Source organism: Xenopus laevis, chromosome 6S, assembly GCF_017654675.1.
Source record: "Xenopus laevis strain J_2021 chromosome 6S, Xenopus_laevis_v10.1, whole genome shotgun sequence".
In the NCBI taxonomy this organism is placed as follows: domain Eukaryota; kingdom Metazoa; phylum Chordata; class Amphibia; order Anura; family Pipidae; genus Xenopus; species Xenopus laevis.
In genome coordinates, this window is record NC_054382.1 from 103,026,472 (window position 1) to 103,045,220 (window position 18,749).

At 40.8% G+C, this 18,749-nt stretch overlaps 1 protein-coding gene across 3 annotated transcripts in view; it reads left to right on the forward strand.

The window, feature by feature from the left end:
- clvs1.S (clavesin 1 S homeolog) overlaps positions 1-18,287 on the forward strand; it is a 62,217-nt gene extending 43,930 nt beyond the window's left edge. For all 3 annotated transcript variants that reach the window (XM_018223755.2, XM_041567877.1, XM_041567876.1), the window contains exons 5-6: positions 5,588-5,823; positions 18,018-18,287. In XM_018223755.2, the coding sequence (XP_018079244.1) occupies positions 5,588-5,823; positions 18,018-18,105 (324 nt within the window). In that variant the 3' untranslated portion in view covers positions 18,106-18,287. The remainder of the gene's footprint in view (positions 1-5,587; positions 5,824-18,017) is intronic.
- Positions 18,288-18,749: the final 462 nt, after the last annotated feature.

Here is an 18,749-nt window from a genome sequence, read left to right on the forward strand (position 1 = left end):
ATTTGCCCAGTGTGTTCTTCATTTTCAAACCACTGCCACTTAGCTGTGTGAGCTTTTTCACATTCTGTCTAAATATCAATAATAATACCGTCTCCAGAAACACCACCTGAGTGACGTTTTTCAAGCAGCAATAATATATTCCGTATCCACCACTGCTGTAGTGTATACGTTGACCTTGTAGGCATTATTTGCCCAGTGTGTTCTTCATTTTCAAACCACTGCCACTTAGCTGTGTGAGCTTTTTCACATTCTGTCTAAATATCAATAATAATACCGTCTCCTGAGTTGTTGTTGTTTTTGTTTTAAAAATAATGCCAGGCAAAGGCAGGCCGCCACGCAGAGGCACTAGGGGCCGTGCTGCTATGCTATCCTGTGGCCCTAGGAAATTGCCCAGTTTTAAAAAGGCAATGACCCTGAACTCCCAAAATGCTGAAGAGGTAGTTGACTGGCTTACACAGCACACCCCATCCTCTACCGTTTCTAACTTTACCACAACATCCTCATCCTCCACTGCTATGGGCACCCCACGTAACACTTCCTCCACCACCGACGCCCCTTCTTCACTGGAGTCAGAGGAGTTATTTTCACATGAGTTTCTTGAACTGAGTGATGCGCAACCATTATTGGCAGAAGAAGATGAAGGAGATGAGGACGTTACACCAGATTTAATTCTGGCAGAGAACACAACAGAGATGGACATAATGAGTGATGACGAGGAGGTCCCCGCTGCTGCTTCCTTCTGTGAGCTGTTAGAAGAAATTGATGCATCTGAGGAGAATGATGATGAGGAGATTGATGTTTTGTGGGTGCCCAGTAGAAGAGAGCAAGAGGAGGATAGTTCAGATGGAGAGACGGAGAGTCAGAGAGGTAGGAGGAGAATAAGACTTAGAAGAAGCAGGGAGGACAGCTCGCAGGGAACAGTAGGGCAACAACATGTATCGGCACCTGTGGTCAGCCGGCCAACGCACCCGCCATTGCCGCAAACGCCGCCAACTTCTACTGTTACCGCCAGATTGCCAGCTTCAAAAAGGTCAGCAGTGTGGGATTTTTTTAATGTGTGTGCCTCTGACAAAAGCGTTGTAATTTGCAATGAGTCTTGGGAAGCCCAACAGCCACATAGGTACAACTTCTATGCGAAGGCACATGAACGGCAAGCACAAAGCACTTTGGGAGCAACACCTCAAAGGCAACAGGCAAACTAAAAGCCACCCTCCTTCTGGTCCAGCATCTTACTGCTCTACCTCTGCTGTCCTTGACCCGTCTGAACCACCCTCCACTCCGCCTTCCACCTTGACCACCAGTTCCCATTCCCAGTCATCTGCCCCCAGCCAAGTTTCTGTGAGGGCCATGTTTGAGCGTAAGAAGCCAATGTCTGCGAGTCACCCCCTTGCCCGGCGTCTGACAGCTGGCTTGTCTGCACTCTTAGCCCGCCAGCTTTTACCATACCAGCTGGTGGACTCTGAGGCCTTCCGCAAATTTGTAGCAATTGGGACACCGCAGTGGAAGGTACCCAGCCGCAATTTTTTTTCAAAAAAGGGAATACCACACCTGTACCACCATGTGCAGAGCCAAGTCACCGCATCTCTGTCACTTAGTGTTGGGCCAAAGGTCCATATGACTACTGACGCATGGTCCTCCAAGCATGGTCAGGGCAGGTATGTCACCTACACTGCCCACTGGGTGAACTTGGTCATGGCTGGGAAGCAGGAAATGTGTGGCTCAACAACGACAGTGGAGTTGGTGTCACCGCCACGGATTGCACGCGGTTCTGCCACCACCTCTACTGCTCCTTCGCTCTCTACCTCGTCTTCTTCCTCTTCTTCGTCCTCTGCTGCTGGGTCCTCCTCCTCCACACCTGTGCACCCCCAGCTCCCCCTAGGCTATTCGACGTGCCAGGTACGCCGTTGTCATGCTGTCTTGGGGATGACGTGCCTGGAAAGCAAAAACCATACCGGATCTGTACTCCTGTCATCTCTGCAGTCACAGGCCGATCGGTGGCTGACCCCACACCAACTGAAGATCGGAAAAGTGGTGTGTGACAATGGAAGCAATCTGTTGGCAGCACTGAGACTGGGCAATTTAACACATGTGCCCTGCATGGCACATGTTCTGAATTTAATAGTACAACGTTTTGTCTCAAAGTACCCAGGATTCCAGGACGTTCTCAGGCAGTCCAGGAAGGTGTCGGCCCATTTCAGACGTTCCTATACAGCCATGGCACGCCTTGCTGACATTCAGCAGCGGTACAACATGCCAGTCAGGCGTTTGATTTGCGACAGCCAGACTCGCTGGAATTCAACGCTCCTCATGTTGGAACGTCTGCTGCAACAACAAAGAGCCGTCAACGAATACCTGTTTGAACTGGGTGGTAGGACTGGATCTGCAGAGCTGGGGATTTTTTTCCCCCGTTACTGGGTGCTTATGCGCGATGCCTGCAGGCTCATGCGCCCTTTTGAAGAGGTTACAAATATGGTCAGTCGCACCGAAGGCACCATCAGCGACCTAATACCCTTTGCTTTCTTCCTGGAGCGTGCCGTGCGACGAGTGACAGATGAGGCTGTAGACCAGCGTGACGAGGAGCAGGAAGCGCACGATTTCTGGTCGGAATCACCAGAACGAACCCAGGCACCTGCTGCAACGCAGGGAGAGGTGTCAGAAGTGGAGTCAGAGGAGGAAGGTGGCTTTGTGGAGGAGGAGGACCAACAGGAGCAGGCTTCCCAGGGGGCTAGTGGTGACCTTTTGGGGACCCCTGGTCTTGTACGTGGCTGGGGGGAGGAGACCATGGATGATGCAGTCCTTGATAACGAGGAAGCAGAGATGGATACCTCTGCATCCAACCTTGTGAGAATGGGGTCTTTCATGCTGTCATGCCTGTTGAAGGACCCCCGTATCAAGAGGCTTAAGGAGAAGGACCTGTACTGGGTCGCGACTCTACTAGACCCTCGGTACAAGCATAAAGTGGCAGAAATGTTACCAACATACCACAAGTCTGAAAGGATGCTGCATTTACAAACCAGCCTGCAAAACATGTTGTACAATGCTTTTAAGGGTGATGTCACTTCAGGAACTCATCAACATTCCAGGGGCAGAGGTGCCAGTAATCCTGCCACGAGCGCACCTGCAAGGACAAAGCACTTTGGCCACTCTGTAACGTCAGACATGCAAATGTTTTTTTGTCCAAGGCAGCGGCAGAACCCTTCTGGATCCACCCTCAAAGAACGCCTCGACCGGCAGGTAGCAGACTACCTGGCATTAACTGCAGATATCGACACTCTGAGGAGCGATGAACCCCTGGACTACTGGGTGCGCAGGCTTGATCTGTGGCCAGAGCTGTCACAATTTGCCATGAACCTCTTGTCTTGCCCCGCCTCAAGTGTGCTCTCAGAAAGGACCTTCAGTGCAGCAGGAGGGATTGTAACTGAGAAGAGAACTCGCCTAGGTCACAAAAGTGTGGATTACCTGACCTTTATTAAAATGAATGAGGGGTGGATCTCGGAGGGTTACTGCACGCCGGAAGACTTGTTCTGAGTTTCTGATTCTGACTCCCCATGCAGCTGTCCTTCTCTGCACGCCTCATGACTCCACATACAGCTGTCCTTTAGCGTCCTCCTCCCTCCACCACCGTTACAAACTAGGGTGCAAACCCTACTGGTTTAATTTGAATCCAGGTAAATCCTGAGTTTTTCTGGCCTCTGTGCTTCAGTGGCTGCGACCAAAAAAAACAGAATATTTTCAGCATTTATATGGCATATTTTTTCTGGCCTCTGTGCTTCAGTGGCTGTGACAAAAAAATGAATATTTTCAGCATTTATATGGCATATTGTTTCGGCCTCTGTGCTTCAGTGGCTGCGACAAAAATAAATGAATATTTTCAGCATTTATATGGCATATTTTTTCTGGCCTCTGTGCTTCAGTGGCTGCGACCAAAAAAAACAGAATATTTTCAGCATTTATATGGCATATTTTTTCTGGCCTCTGTGCTTCAGTGGCTGTGACAAAAAAATGAATATTTTCAGCATTCATATGGCATATTGTTTCAGCCTCTGTGCTTCAGTGGCTGCGACAAAAATAAATGAATATTTTCAGCATTTATATGGCATATTTTTTCTGGCCTCTGTGCTTCAGTGTCTGCGACAAAAAAAATTTATATTGTTAGCATTTATATGGCATATTTTTCCTGGCCTCTGTGCTGCAGTGGCTGCGACAATAAAAAATTAATATTGTTTGCATTTATATGGCATATTTTTTCTGGCCTCTGTGCTGCAGTGGCTGCGACAAAAAAAAATTAATATTGTTTGCATTTATATGGCATATTTTTTCTGGCCTCTGTGCTGCAGTGGCTGCGACAAAAAAAAAATAATATTGTTTGCATTTATATGGCATATTTTTTCTGGCCTCTGTGCTGCAGTGGCTGCGACAAAAAAAAATTAATATTGTTTGCATTTATATGGCATATTTTTTCTGGCCTCTGTGCTGCAGTGGCTGCCACAAAAAAAAATTAATATTTTCAGCATTTATATGGCATATTGTTTCTGGACTTCTGGTTCAGTGGCTGCGACAAAAAAAACATAATTTTTCAGGAAAGTACACATGCCTAATTTTTCAGGGTTCTGCAACAGTGGCAAAATCGCATCTTTTATGGTCACCGCAGGTGATCAATAAAGTAGACCAAAACTGGGCCCACACTGCAGAATCAGTGTTTTTTGGTTCACTTCACTGTACATTGAATTACCTCTGCCTGACCGTGCACGTGCGCACAAGCACGGTGACTGCTAAACACACCACTACAGAAATATTGCCACCAACAGGACGAACATCCTGGAGGTGACAAGCAACTAGTAATTAAAAACTATTATTTGCTCACTTGACGGTATCATTCATTAAAGCTCTTTGCGTCTTTTTGCGTTGCAGTAAGCACCGCGTTTCGTCTTTGCGTGTGAACAGGCTGTAACCTTTACACGACTTGATTGGCATGTAGACGCCGGACGTTTTAAAGCATTTTATTACACAGGTTTAGAAATGTAGTGTGATTTCTGCCCTTTACAGCACAAAACGCAGCGCTGTGTCAACAATGGATTTTTTAGAAACATTTTTGCCCTTGATCCCCCTCTGGCATGCCACTGCCCAGGTCGTTGCACCCTTTAAACAACTTTAAAATCATTTTTCTGGCCAGAAATGTCTTTTCTAGCTTTTAAAATTCACCTTCCCATTGAAGTCTATGGGGTTTGCGACGTTCGCGAACCGTTCGCATTTTTGACGCAAATTCGCGAATATGTTCGCGAACTTTTTTTCCGACGTTCGCTACATCCCTATTAATTTCTAGATTTTGGGTAAAGTTAATCCCAAGCATTGAAATCCCTCCTGGTTCCCTTATTTCTAAATCCACATAGACATCTCAGTAGGATCACTTCTGGTACATTGAGCAACTGTATTTAATGCACCAGCAGATCATCTTAACATCTGCTTGTGTCTGGTTTTATTCCAGGGAAATTAGGAAAAACTGCCCCTCATATTATCCAGATAAAATCAAAACATTTGCTCTACATGATTTCATTTTTAACACTGTACACTTTCATTTATCTTACAGATCTTTCTACACGGTAACAACCTGAATAGCCTTCACCAGCTGATTCACCCTGATTGTTTACCCTCTGAATTTGGAGGCACGCTTCCACCTTATGACATGGGTACCTGGGCGAGGACATTGCTTGGCCCTGATTATAATGATGAAAATGAATATACCCACAGTTCTTACAACGTTATCCATGTAAAGCACGTGCCCACAATTGTAGAAGGAGAAGACTCGCCTAAGTATATGAAAAGGTAAGAGATTTCTGGTATTCATTTACTGGCCTAGCACACAGTTCTGGAGAGCATTCCCCAGGCCTATAATGGTGCATCCATTGTGCAGGGCTCATTTATAAACACTGGGCAAATATTCACCTGGGCAGTAAACCATGGTAACCAATCAAATGTTTTGCTTTCATTGTTCTAACTTTCAGTTGGCTGAAAAGATAATCACTAATTGGTTGCTATGGGTTACTGCCTAGGTGCCAAGTGTTGATAAATGAGCCCCAGCATTCATAATAATATACATTGTATTAAAGCACTTCATTGAACCATGTCCCTCAGACAGAGATGCGGTTAGATTAAATGCATTTATACAGTGGCATAACTATAAGGCACTGCGCCATCCCACAAAAAATATTCAGATGGGCCTGGGGCGTGTTGGAGTTCTATGCCCTTTATAAACAGCTCTTAGATCCTTTCTGTTATAGGAAATAAAATTACACACACACACTATATATATATATATATATATATATATATATATATATATATATATATATATATATATATATATATATATATATATATATATATATATTTATATATATATTTATATATATATGATATTTTTTATTTGTAAGCATTAAGGGTAGAATCAAGAAAGTGCCATTCATCTGGTTTTAGATTTTACCATAATAATGAAATATTGCAAAGATGAATTATTAATAATGCCCATTATTCACATTTTTCACTGGCTATACAGGTACTAGTTTGGTTTAAAAATGAGTAATTTGTCAAGAGCCAAGAGCATTATGATGAATAATTAGCGTCACAATAATTATGATCCATAAGGAGCTTAGCTTAAACCTCAGTCAAAGGCAAAAGAAAAAAAATAATTTCTTTGGAACTGGAAAGCACGGATAAAATAATAATTATCCTTATCTTGCCTCCGGTATGAGAGTGTGCCTTATTAGATACAGGAAACCAGAAAATCTGTGCAGCCTAGAGGCACATTCATAAAGAGGCATTCATCATTTTCATTTAATGGAAGCCCAGCGTTGGGTAGGAGTAGCCAAAAGGAATACAAATACACATTACAAGACTCATTTACAATCACAAGGTGTGGTGCTTATAGTAAATATTGGAGCAGGAGTGGCAGATAGAGATCATTCAATAATGAACCTGTACCTACATGTGGTCATCTATATTTGCACCATGTGTTGATATGGCTATTTACAGCGTCGAGCTGTGGGGGCCTGCCGGAGCTGCAAAGCCCCCTTCGACTTCCCAGCCTGAGATGCAACCTCCCTCTGTCTCCCCGCGTGTACCTTTTTCTTCTTGTAGCCGTGGTGGGGGCCGGGTAGGGAGGTCACAAGCAGGGCTAGAGTCTTTGTTCAGGAGCAGTTCTGGGCCGCCAGGGCCCATCGTGTTTTTTGCCGGTGTCCCAGTATGACCCTGTCTGTTTATAAGGAGGCCCTTCCCCCTAAATATTGTATGTTTTCCATGACATACAGTAATAAACAGAGATATGCCCCCATTCTTCTGAGTTTGTCCTGCACAGAAGTCCCAGACACATTGTATTCTTTTCACTCTTTCCTGGCATTACAAATTTGTCTTGTACACAAAATACACAATTATTTGTGGGGAACCAAGAAACATCAGACACCATGGTGGTGAGACATTCATTAGAACAGCTAAACAAAGATTAATATTATAACAACACATGTGTAAGAGTACCAACCTGTACCAGCAATATAGCATCCATCCATCATACACAAAAAAACAGTTTGTCACCCAACATTTAATGAAGTTCATAAACAAAAAGAACACCAAGAGCCCCAATAGTGTAATATGTATTGGTAAGGGATAATGAAATAAGAGTAGATAACATATACTCACAAACCAGGGTTACCAATAGGCAACCACTGTAAAGGCAGGTGGGGAGATTGTCCTGACCCCACTCAGGATTAAGAAGTCGCTCTCTGTAGATAGAAAAAGGGTATCAACCCTCCACCCAGGGTGGACTTAGTATTGTATAAAAAGAACAGAGGCGCTAAAAGAATAAAAGGATATAAACGAGTTAAAAAACAAAAACTTGGTAATCAGAGGAGGCAGTAGTGGACTTACCTTCTCCAAGCAGACACAAAACGACTGTAATTAAGCAGTCAAAATTTATTAACGAACTCCAATCAGTGCAACGCGTTTCACGGGCTCAGACCCGCTTCTTCAGGCAACAATAAACATAGGAGTTACAGCATCTGGCAGTAGTATACACACTTAGCGCCTCTGATTTAATTTAATGCATTTAATGATTTAATGAAGTTCATGTATGTCTTAGGTGGATATCAAATCCATACTAGCAATGGAAAAACATACCAATGTCTTAATGTACATTTGCATTGTTTAACTCACACACCTTCCTTTGCTTTGTTTGGTTTCTTTTGCCAAACATAGAGGTATCGTAAAAAAAAAAAAAAAAATCATCCCAGTGGAGTGATTCCCCTTAATAAAAAGAGGCTAGGAGCAGACCGGTATGGCTAATACTTCAATGGTAGGAAAGTGGTGTACATAGACCTTATCTATTTTGGCACAATACCCTTTGATGCCATCTAGGGAGGCACAGAATCCAGGATTTGGTTCGGGATTCAGCCAGGATTCGGCCTTTTTAAGCAGGATTTGTCAGAATCCTTCTGCCTGGCCGAACTGAATCCAAATGCTAATTTGCATATGCTAATTAGGGGTGGGGAGGGAAATCACATGACTTTTTGTCACAAAACAATAAAGTAAAAAATGTTTTCCCCTATCCACCCATAATTTGCATATGCATAGGCAAATACGGGTTCAGATTCGGTTCGGTATTCAGCCGAATCTTTTAAGAAGGATTCAGGGGTTCGGCCGAATCCAAAATAGTGGATTCGGTGCATCCCTAATGCCATCTGTCTTGACATGAATACAATCATCTACCACTCACATGAATGAAAACATGACATTGGTGGTGACAGCTTGATAACAGCTTGCTACCAGGAGGTCTCCATGGGCCGTAAATGGATTAGAATCCAACTGGTACAGGCAATGTTAGGTGAGCCCTTCATGAAGCTTATTTCAGACTTTTTTCTCCCTTAGTGTGAGTTGGGTGATTGGGTATCCAGAGTCTGAGTACTGTACTGAAAGCCAGAAAGTAGACCCCATGAATGAGCACTTAGCAGTGTGGAGTGCCCAATAATGAGTACTTTTGTGCACAAATGTTACCAGTAGCATAATCATATTTTGGATAATAAAACCTGGGAATAGACCCTTGTTGTTCATTTTTATTTCCTTCATTTTAGACACATTCAATTCAGAGACCAATATTTCCTGTTTACATGAGTGCAGGTATTACAATACCTACCGAGATGTCCAAAAGATAATGTTCTGTTATAAAAAAATATGTATTCCAACTAAACACAGCAGCAGACAAGTCATAAATTATCCAGTGATTCTCCGGTACCACACAGTGTGCAGAATAACACACAAGCGGAGTAATTAGCAGCAGCAGAAGCAGCTGTGAACTGCAGTCAGATTAATGACGTTGACCGAGACCAAGGACATGCTCACAATTAAAATGGTACATTCATTGGATGCCCTGCCACTCATTTTAAAAATAATCTAAAATTCAAGGCACAGCTAGAGAGATTGTTTATATTCTATTTATTAAATAACTGACAGTCACTAAAGATGTATCTTTATCAAAAATATTTAGAGTAATTAGGAGTGTGTATGTATATGCGCTGGGGTTCACTAGGGGCTGAACTTGATGGACTTTAGTTTTTTTTCAACCCAACTAAACTATGTAACCTCTTACTTGTTTTACCTAATTGTATCATTCTAATTTTGTTTTATTAGCTGGAACTCTTTACTTTATTAAATAATTAATTTGCCATTTCAAATAACCCAAATTCATCAATACTTAATAGACCAGGCATTCGTTTATAACAGAGATTTTGTATGATTCTCAGTATGCTTTGACATGATGAGTGGGAGGACAAAATAGAATTCCCCCAAAGTCCAGTTTATTAACACTACTGTTTTGGGCCTCACTGTCCCTTTATAAACAAATGCAATACAATATTTATAAACATACACAATGCAATATTTAAACCCATCACCCAAGTCCATGTGCTGATCGGTGGAAAAAAAAACCCAGTCAATCTTGTGCTAGTGTAAATAAATTGACCCATTACAGCATCCAAATAAAATCCATTGATATGTGCAATGTGCATGTGCTTATAATACAGTACTAATATGGAAATATGGAAGTTCCGAATTACGGAATGAACATCTCCCATAGACTCCATTATAATCAAATAATCCACATTTCTAAAAATGATTCCCTTTTTTCACTGTAATAATAAAATAGTAGCTTGTACTAAGACATAATTAATCCTTATTGGAAGCAGAACCAGCCTATTGGGTTGATTTAATGTTTGCATTATTTTCCAGTAGACTTAAGGTATGAAGATCCAAATTATGGATAGATCAGTTATCCGAAAACCCCAGGTCCTGAGCATTCTGGATAACAGGTCCCACACCTGTTTATACTCCCATTTGCATGGTCCAACAATATCCATAGTATAGATTCAATTTTAACATTGTACTGCCAACAGGCCTACCATGGGTCACTGGTAAAGCAAAACATGTTAACTAGAGATAACTACAGCATAAAACTGAACCACATATAGGATAACTATTGCTATTTTATTTAGTTCCCAAAATACAAAACAGTGGTGTACAGAACCCTTGACCATCTGCCTTGCACTTTATTCAAAGGAACTAACCAAGAGCTTGCTTGGCACCCACTGAAACCTGTAATCAGTGTCTACCTTTGGGTAGTGATCATTCTAAAACTCCATTTTATGTTAAAGGTTAGTGCACTTCTGTCATCTGTAGGTTTAGTAACCATTGCAGGTAACACAAGTGGACACTGTTTATTTTGGATATCCCACAGCCACGTTCATTCCATACTGTTAAAGGGACCTATTCCTATAATAAAAAAAAAATCAAAGTCTTCATTATTATTTGTTTACAATTATTTATATATGTATCAATTTATTTGTGAGTTCCTCAACCTAACATTGTTGTTCTGGTGCACACACACTGGTGCTGTGAGCCACTGACAGATTTCACCTGATCTAACTGGCTGATCCCAGAATGTCAGCACTTTGCAATGCACTGCTGACAGCAGCAGGAAAAAAGTTTGGTTGCACATACATAAACTCATTTATATCTGAAATAAATGTCCTTCTATGTATGCCGGGTGCCTTAGTAATCTACATAGCATCAGTAAGTTCCCAAACGAGTTTTGCACAGAAACAGTGATCCATTTTTGCATGACCTGATATCAGCAGGAGCTTTACTCTGTTTTTATGAACCCAAATCTATTTCAATCCTGTGATCGCCCAGAGTATTTTGTAAGCCATTTCCTGTCCTTCTCCATAAAGCAAAATGTAATTATGCAGAAAATGCTCATCTGCTGCTCCAGCAGCTCATTTAAACCACATCCGTTCTGATTAAGAGCTTCTCATTTGTGATGGCAGAGCAGTTACAGAGTCACACGTCCTTCTGCAAATGGTGCTATTTATGAAAGATGGATGCTGTGGGGCAGCAGCGGGCAATCTATAATACTGGATGTTTTTCTACCATTAAAATCAAAACACATATATTTGTGGACTTCATTTTAAAAGAGCAATAAAGTGCTAAACTGCTGTAATATATAGTTCCTGTCACTTCAATAACTCATAGTCAGGTTTTTCTCGCCGTACAGGTTCTACTGAATTGTAATAAGGAATAAAACATTCCCAGAACGGTGCAGAACAAATAGTTTAAGCACAAATATACACAGTTTCATACACTTAATTTATGGAAGTGAATAATGCTTTAATCATTGCTTAAACCATAGGCAATAAAGATATAAACTTCTCTTCGAAGGAAGATTTTAAATTTAGGATTTTGTTGCCGTTTGGGCTATTAATAACATAAGATACAAGACTGATGGGATGGGAACTCTCTTGGGTCTCAAAACCATTGACAGGAGTCCCACCCTAGATATAAAGGGTAAACATATATTTGCTGTCCTAAATATTTATTAAACCCAGCCTGAAGGATATTTTAGTATTTTGGATATGGCTGAGACTGATAAAAAATAGTTCTTAGAGCTGGACTGGACACATTGATTCCATAATGCAGTTAGGTGAATGAAGGTGCAGCATGCTTATACTGTACATTTTTAAGTAACAATACAGAATGAGGATTAAGGGGGTTATTTATCAAAGGTTGAATTTTAGAACAATGTGAATTTTTTTAAACTCTAATAAATTCGATTTTATTCACTATTCGAATGGTATATTATCTATGAAAAAAATCAATCGAATAGTCCCGACCTGAAAACTCAAATCAAATTTAAACTCCAAAGAAACTGGAATATTGGGCATCAATTTTTTTTTGGATGCGCAACTTTTTTTTCTAGAGTCTATGGGTGTCATTTTCATGGCAAAATGCGGTGAAAAAAATCCCTCCAGGCTGGAGGCAATTCGTGGATTCCCTTGCTCCAATATATACCGTATACTCGCAGTATACTTTGTCAGAGCAGATTGGTTGATGTTGCATTTACATTTGTATATGGCTCCACTTGTTTTTGTTGAGATCTCCATGTTATTTGTACAAAGGAATGTGATATAATACAGAATGTTTCTATGAAACAGCAAATGTTTTCTCCAGCTGCACTAGTTACAGTAGCACATTACAAAGCAAAGGGGCTGAATAGGGAAAAACCATATCTAACATTTTCCAACAGCTTTTCCACAAAGACTTTCTACCAAAGAGCTTTTTATCACTGCAAGACACACGCTGGTCATTAGCTCCGCACATCTCTTCTTATCTGCATTGTGATATTATAAAGTACTTGATAGAGATCTAAGAAGCCATGTATGTGCCTGTCTCAATCTGTGTGACACCAATTCAGAGCACAACTAGAACACCGTATGTCACATTCTATTTTGGGAACCAGAGCCTGTCACACCGGCACTTTCTGCAAAGCAACCTTTTATATTCTCACCATAGATAAAATATTCAACGGCAAAGGCTTTTTCAAAGGGAAAAATAAAGTATATATGTCTTCCTTTTCCACTACATTGTCCCTAAACAGATGCTTTATTTTGTGGATAGAACATTCTTTCTCTGTAGTGGGAACTGCCATACTACTTTCCATAAGTAAAACATTTTCTATAGCCATCACTTCAACCTATACTCACATGTTAGGCACCCCTAAGTGATTGTATTTACTTACCTGAAACCTATCAGGAGAAACTGCATGGCCCGGGGTTCTTCCAGCGAGCACCACGGAGCGATCCTCTTCTGGCATCTTCTTTCTTCAAATTTCCCAGGGCAAACGCATGCGCAGTAGAACAAAGCAGCCTACTTTTTAGTTAAAGTTTGGCTAAATACTCTACTGCAAATGCGCAGCTGCGCGAAGAAGAGGGAGACGGAAGAGTATCGCTCTGTGGTGCGGTGTAGTTTTCTACTGATATGAGCATCGGCCCAGGGTGTCAGGTAAGTAAATACATTCACTTGGGGGTGCCTTACATTTGGCACCCCAAGTGGAAGAAGACTTCCCATCTCCTTTTAGTTTAGAGGTTTTTTTCTACATGTATGGGATCCGTTATCTGGAATCCCGTTATCCAGAAAGTTCCAAATTACAGAAAGCCTGTCTCCCATAGACACCATTTTAATCAAATAAGCCAAAATTTTAAAAATGATTTCCTTTTTCTCTGTAATAATAAAACAGTACCTTGTACTTGATCCCAACTAAGATATAATGAATCCTTATCGGAAGTAAAACCAGTCTAATCGGAAAACTCAAAGAACTCAAATTGCATAAAAAGTTTACATTTTGCCTAGGACAGCTCCCATTAATTTCTACGTGACCTCACAAGCTTTCAAATATCAGAGTTTTACATTAGAGTTTTGTAGGGGATCAGACAAATCCTTCCCCTGTTTTTCTGTCTGTGACATCATCCAGCCCAGTTACAGGCTGGAGAGCCAACCGATTGCCTGGGCTCCCCAGTACCTCCCTGGGAGAGAGGGAGTGCCTGACTTTGGAGCAAAATGCACAGAGCTTAGAAAAGGAATTCTTGCTGCAGCAGCTAGAGAGGATCAGATCTGTGGAGAGTGACACTACTTATTAAAAGGAGTTTCCAGGAAGAAGGAGAAGAAAATGTTGTGTTTTGTTCTGCTGGAGAAAGTATATGAGCATCAGGGAGAGCCAGTTAACATCTCCTGCCTGTGGATACTTTGGCCACTGTGTGTTTCCCCAGGGTGAGGACAGGTCTTTCTCGTGTACCTGCCATATGGGAGCGGCTACTACTTTCAAAGGGAAAGGTACCTTGGGGCAGAGCTCTTGGGAAAGGGACATTGAACTGATCAGAGTGATTTTGCATTTATCCACCCAGTGTGTGGGACTGTGGCATTGAGAGACTGTGCCAGGGGTTGAAAGTCTGCAAAGGTTCCCCCAAAGTAAAAGCTATATTGTGTGATTTGCATTAAAAGTTACTAAATACAAGTTTATATTTGTTTTATTGCAAACTGTGTGTGTTTTATTTTTCCTAGTGGAAATCCCCTGAGGTGTGCTCCTCAGTGTTCCCTAGGGGGAGGCACTGCACTGTAAATCCCAGTTCCCAGTACTTTTCATACGCAAAAGGGACTCAGGGCCCTGGATTGCCAAGGGTTGATTAGGGTTATAGTTTTTTGCATTTTTTTCCACTTAATAAACATTGACATTTTTGAAACCATTATTCAAATTAATGATTTTTAAAAATCTGACTATTGATTACTAACCCACTTATATGGCCTCATGTGTCAGTCAATGCTCAGCCTATAGCAGAACTGGATAATGTAGAGAAAAAAATAGAGACAGGAAAGAATATTCCATACTGCTCCATATAAAAATGCTTTTCCATGCGTTGTCTATGTTTTTATGCATAATAATATTAAAAACATTAATTGCTGCAAAGTAGGACAACAAAAGCCTAACTTCAAATGTAGTATTTTCTGTTTCCTCCCCCCAAGCTGCACCAGTTTGCCCCCCAAAATCAGCCCTGATTTTTCTCTTGCAACTGATTGCAAACACAAAGCAGTTCGGAAAAAATCCCGTACCCCCACCCCAAGTGGACCCCCCTCCCATCTCCCCCCAGGCTAACTACCCCCCCCCCCTCCGGGGAAATGCCCCATACTCCATACTTACCCCTCGGCTCAGATTCTTCCAGCGGAGTTGCATACATCTTCTGCGATCTCTGTAAGCTGTCGGTATTTCTGCGCATGCGCAGTTGGAGCAGTTTGCGACAACTACGCATGCGCAAATTTACACGGAAATTGCTGATCTCTCAGTCAGCTTACAGAGATTGCAGAAGATGCATGCGTGCAACTACGCTGGAAGAATCTGCGCTGAGGGGTAAGTATGGAGTATGGGGCATTTCCCCAGGGCAGTAGTTAGCCCGGGCGGTCTACCTGGGGTTGGGGTACGGGGTTTTTTTCCAAACAGGTTGAATTCTCCTTTAAATACATTTTCTCATGATGGACACACCTGCCTGTGAAGTTCATTCAAATTAGCAAATTTACAAACTCAAGGGTACCCACATTTTTGCACTGCCAGTTTTTCACATTTGATTTAATTACATACAACTGAATACTGCTTCACTAAAAATCTTTGTTCAGAAAACACCCCAGTACTCAGATGTTCTTGGGAAATGAAAGACATACCACTGTTATCTTATATTTGTTGAAAGTGGAGTAAATTATTATGCAGGCTGAGAGGGGTTCCCAAACTTTTTCATATGACTATATATTTATGTATTTTATGGCAGGCTTTTGTTCTCCTTCATTAGAAGATGGGATACTGCTGTTAGTTGAACACATCAAGTTAGCTACTAAATATTTATTTTTTATTAATATTTTCTTGCATTGGACAGAAGATGGAAAGAAAAATTTTGAGGCCATGTCATGCTGTCTTGACAGGCAGAACTGAGAATCCTGAAAGCCCTGAACTCTGCTATTTGTTTTGCACCAGAATGATAATAAGCAATGGCCTGGTAAATCCCTTGACTTTTAACTGTACTATGCTTTAGTAATGGCTGTCCCATGGGGATATTGCATAATTGATACCAAGATTGCTGTTAACTTACAGACATGCCTGCGAGCAACGCTTCTCACAATCCTCCCACTTTACAGCGGGACACAGCCACACAATAATCATTCACCTTTCTGCACACAGCACTCGCTTTGCATCCCAACAATATCACTGGCTGAACAAAGGATTTCAATCTGATCCTTACAGTCTATTAATAAAGTTTGGGAAGCCCTGCAGAATGAATGCTCTTTATATACAGTGACATATAGAAATGGTGAGCCCGACTTATTAATGCAAATGTAATTTTCAGGGGGATTGCTTTGTAAATCCACTCCATAACCACCAACCCCCCCCCCCCCCCGCAGATTGTGTTCTCTCTAATGTGAAGTAGTGCATTTGAAGGTTAATGGATTCTCATTTCCCTCGACTGAAACACAGCCATCTTATTAAGAGCTACATTGGATATTTTTTTTTTTTGTGTCTATTAAATAAAAGTAGAGAATAAAAGGATCAAATTCAAGTAATGGTGATGAAAGCAAAAGTAACATTGTTGCCCAAAATAATATTCAGCTATAATATTGATATATTTTTCTGTAATTTGGATCTCCGTACTTTGTTTGTTAAATATTCTTTTAAACAATAAACAAACCCAATAGGATGGTTTTGTCTCCAATAAGGATTAATTATATCTTAGTTTGGATCAAGTACAAGGTACTATTTTATTATTACAGAGAAAAAGGGAATATTTTTTAATATCTGATTTATTTGATTAAAATGCAATCTATGGGACATAGCCTTACCCTAATTCAAAGGTTCCTGGAAACAGGTTTCTGGATAACAGATGCTATACCTGTACATTCATTATATATGCTCACACATTTGCTCATACATTCCCTGTGAACTGAACTGTGATACATTTTTGCAGTATGATTCTCACAGCTTTGTCATTGAGATTCGAAAGAGAACATTTGTCACAAAGTCAGTATCTATATATTTTATCTCTATATTTTCTGTATTTTCCTTATCCTCCTTAACAATAGTATAGAGTGTATGACCTTTATATGTTAAAGGAGAACTAAACGCTAACAATTAATGTGGCTAAAGATGCCATATTTTATATACTGATATACTGATATATTTACCAGCCTAAAGTTTCAGCTTGTCAATAGCAGCAATGATCCAGGACTTCTAACTTGTCACACGGAGTCATCCGTTATCCTGTTATCCAGAAAGCTCCAAATTACGGAAAGTCTGTATCTCATAGACTCCATTATAATTAAATAATTCAAATTTTTAAAAAGGATTTCCCCCTCTGTAATAATAATAAAATAGTACCCTGTACTTGATCCAAACTAAGATATAATTAATCCTTACTGGAAGCAAAACCAGCCTATTGGGTTTATTTAATGTTTAAATGAATTTCTAGTAGACTTAAGGCATGAAGACCCAAATTACGGAAAGATCCGTTATACGGAAAACCCCAGGTCCCGAGCATTCTGTATACCAGGTCCCATACCTGTACTTATATTATATAATATAGGGATGGGACCTATTATCCAGAACGCTCGGGACCTGGGGTTTTCTGGATAAGGGATCTTTCCGTAATTTTGATCATCTTACCTAAGTCTATTATAAAATCATTTAAGCATTAAATAAACCCAATAGGCTGGTCTTGCTTCCAATAAGGAGTAATTATATCTTAGTTTGGATCAAGTATAAGGTACTGTTTTATTATTATTACAGAGAAAAGGGGAAATCATTTTTAAAAATTTGGATTATTTGATTATAATGGATTCTATGAGATACAGGTTTTCTGTAATTTGGAGCTTTCTGGATAACAGGATAACAGATCCCATACCTGTATTATAATTCTGCTCTGACCTAGTCAGAGTAACGCTCAGCAATAGGAATTTCAGCATAAGGTCTCCTCATTTTGGGAAGCCAATGGTAAGTCTTGTTAAAATAGCACCTATGATCGGGTCCAACAAATATTTGACAGACTTTGCAGACTTTCTTATTCCTCATCCAGGATTCACAGAAATGCTGATAATAATGTTTTTCTCCTTTTTAGATCTCAGTCAGTGGTAGAACCTGGCACGCTGCGGCACGAGGAAGAGCGAGAGAGTGAGAACACCAAGCCGCTTCTTGCTCTCGACTGATTTTATCCACTTCCCGGCAAACCCATCACGCTTCACTACAGGCTCTTTCTCTCACGTATTGCAAAATACTCACCAGCTACTCGCACATGTGATGTGCTACAACACGCTCATTGCCTTAGTGCCATAGAAGGGACAGAAGCATCATTCTCAACAACTGTGAAGAAGATTCTGTTACTGCCAAATAAGCATATCAAGTGCATTATAGCCATTTGTGTTGGACTGTATTTGCTATGCATTGCCAAATAAATGCATTGTAGGTCAATGCCGCCTCATAACGGGGTTGATGGTATTTTTATAACATGATCAAGCAGAAAGGAGGATTGCTGTGTATCATTTTTATACCTCTCCAAATGATCAACCGGAAGCCTTTAAGGCGTATTATTGTCATCTGTTAAGGATAAAGCTGTCAATATCACACACAGTATTGAGAATTTATGACTATGATTTCTGATACAAAGAGATGTGTGAATGAATCTGAATTAATTGTATGTAAGAACCTTTTTTATGTAGGGGTCCACTTCAGACTTTTTATGTTTCTTTGAGTTGCAAGCATTCTTGGCTCTGATTGGCTACAGGTTGGTTTAGCCTGGTGAACTTTCTAATGCTCTGATTGGCTAAAGGCTGATTGCCTGTTTCAAAGATGG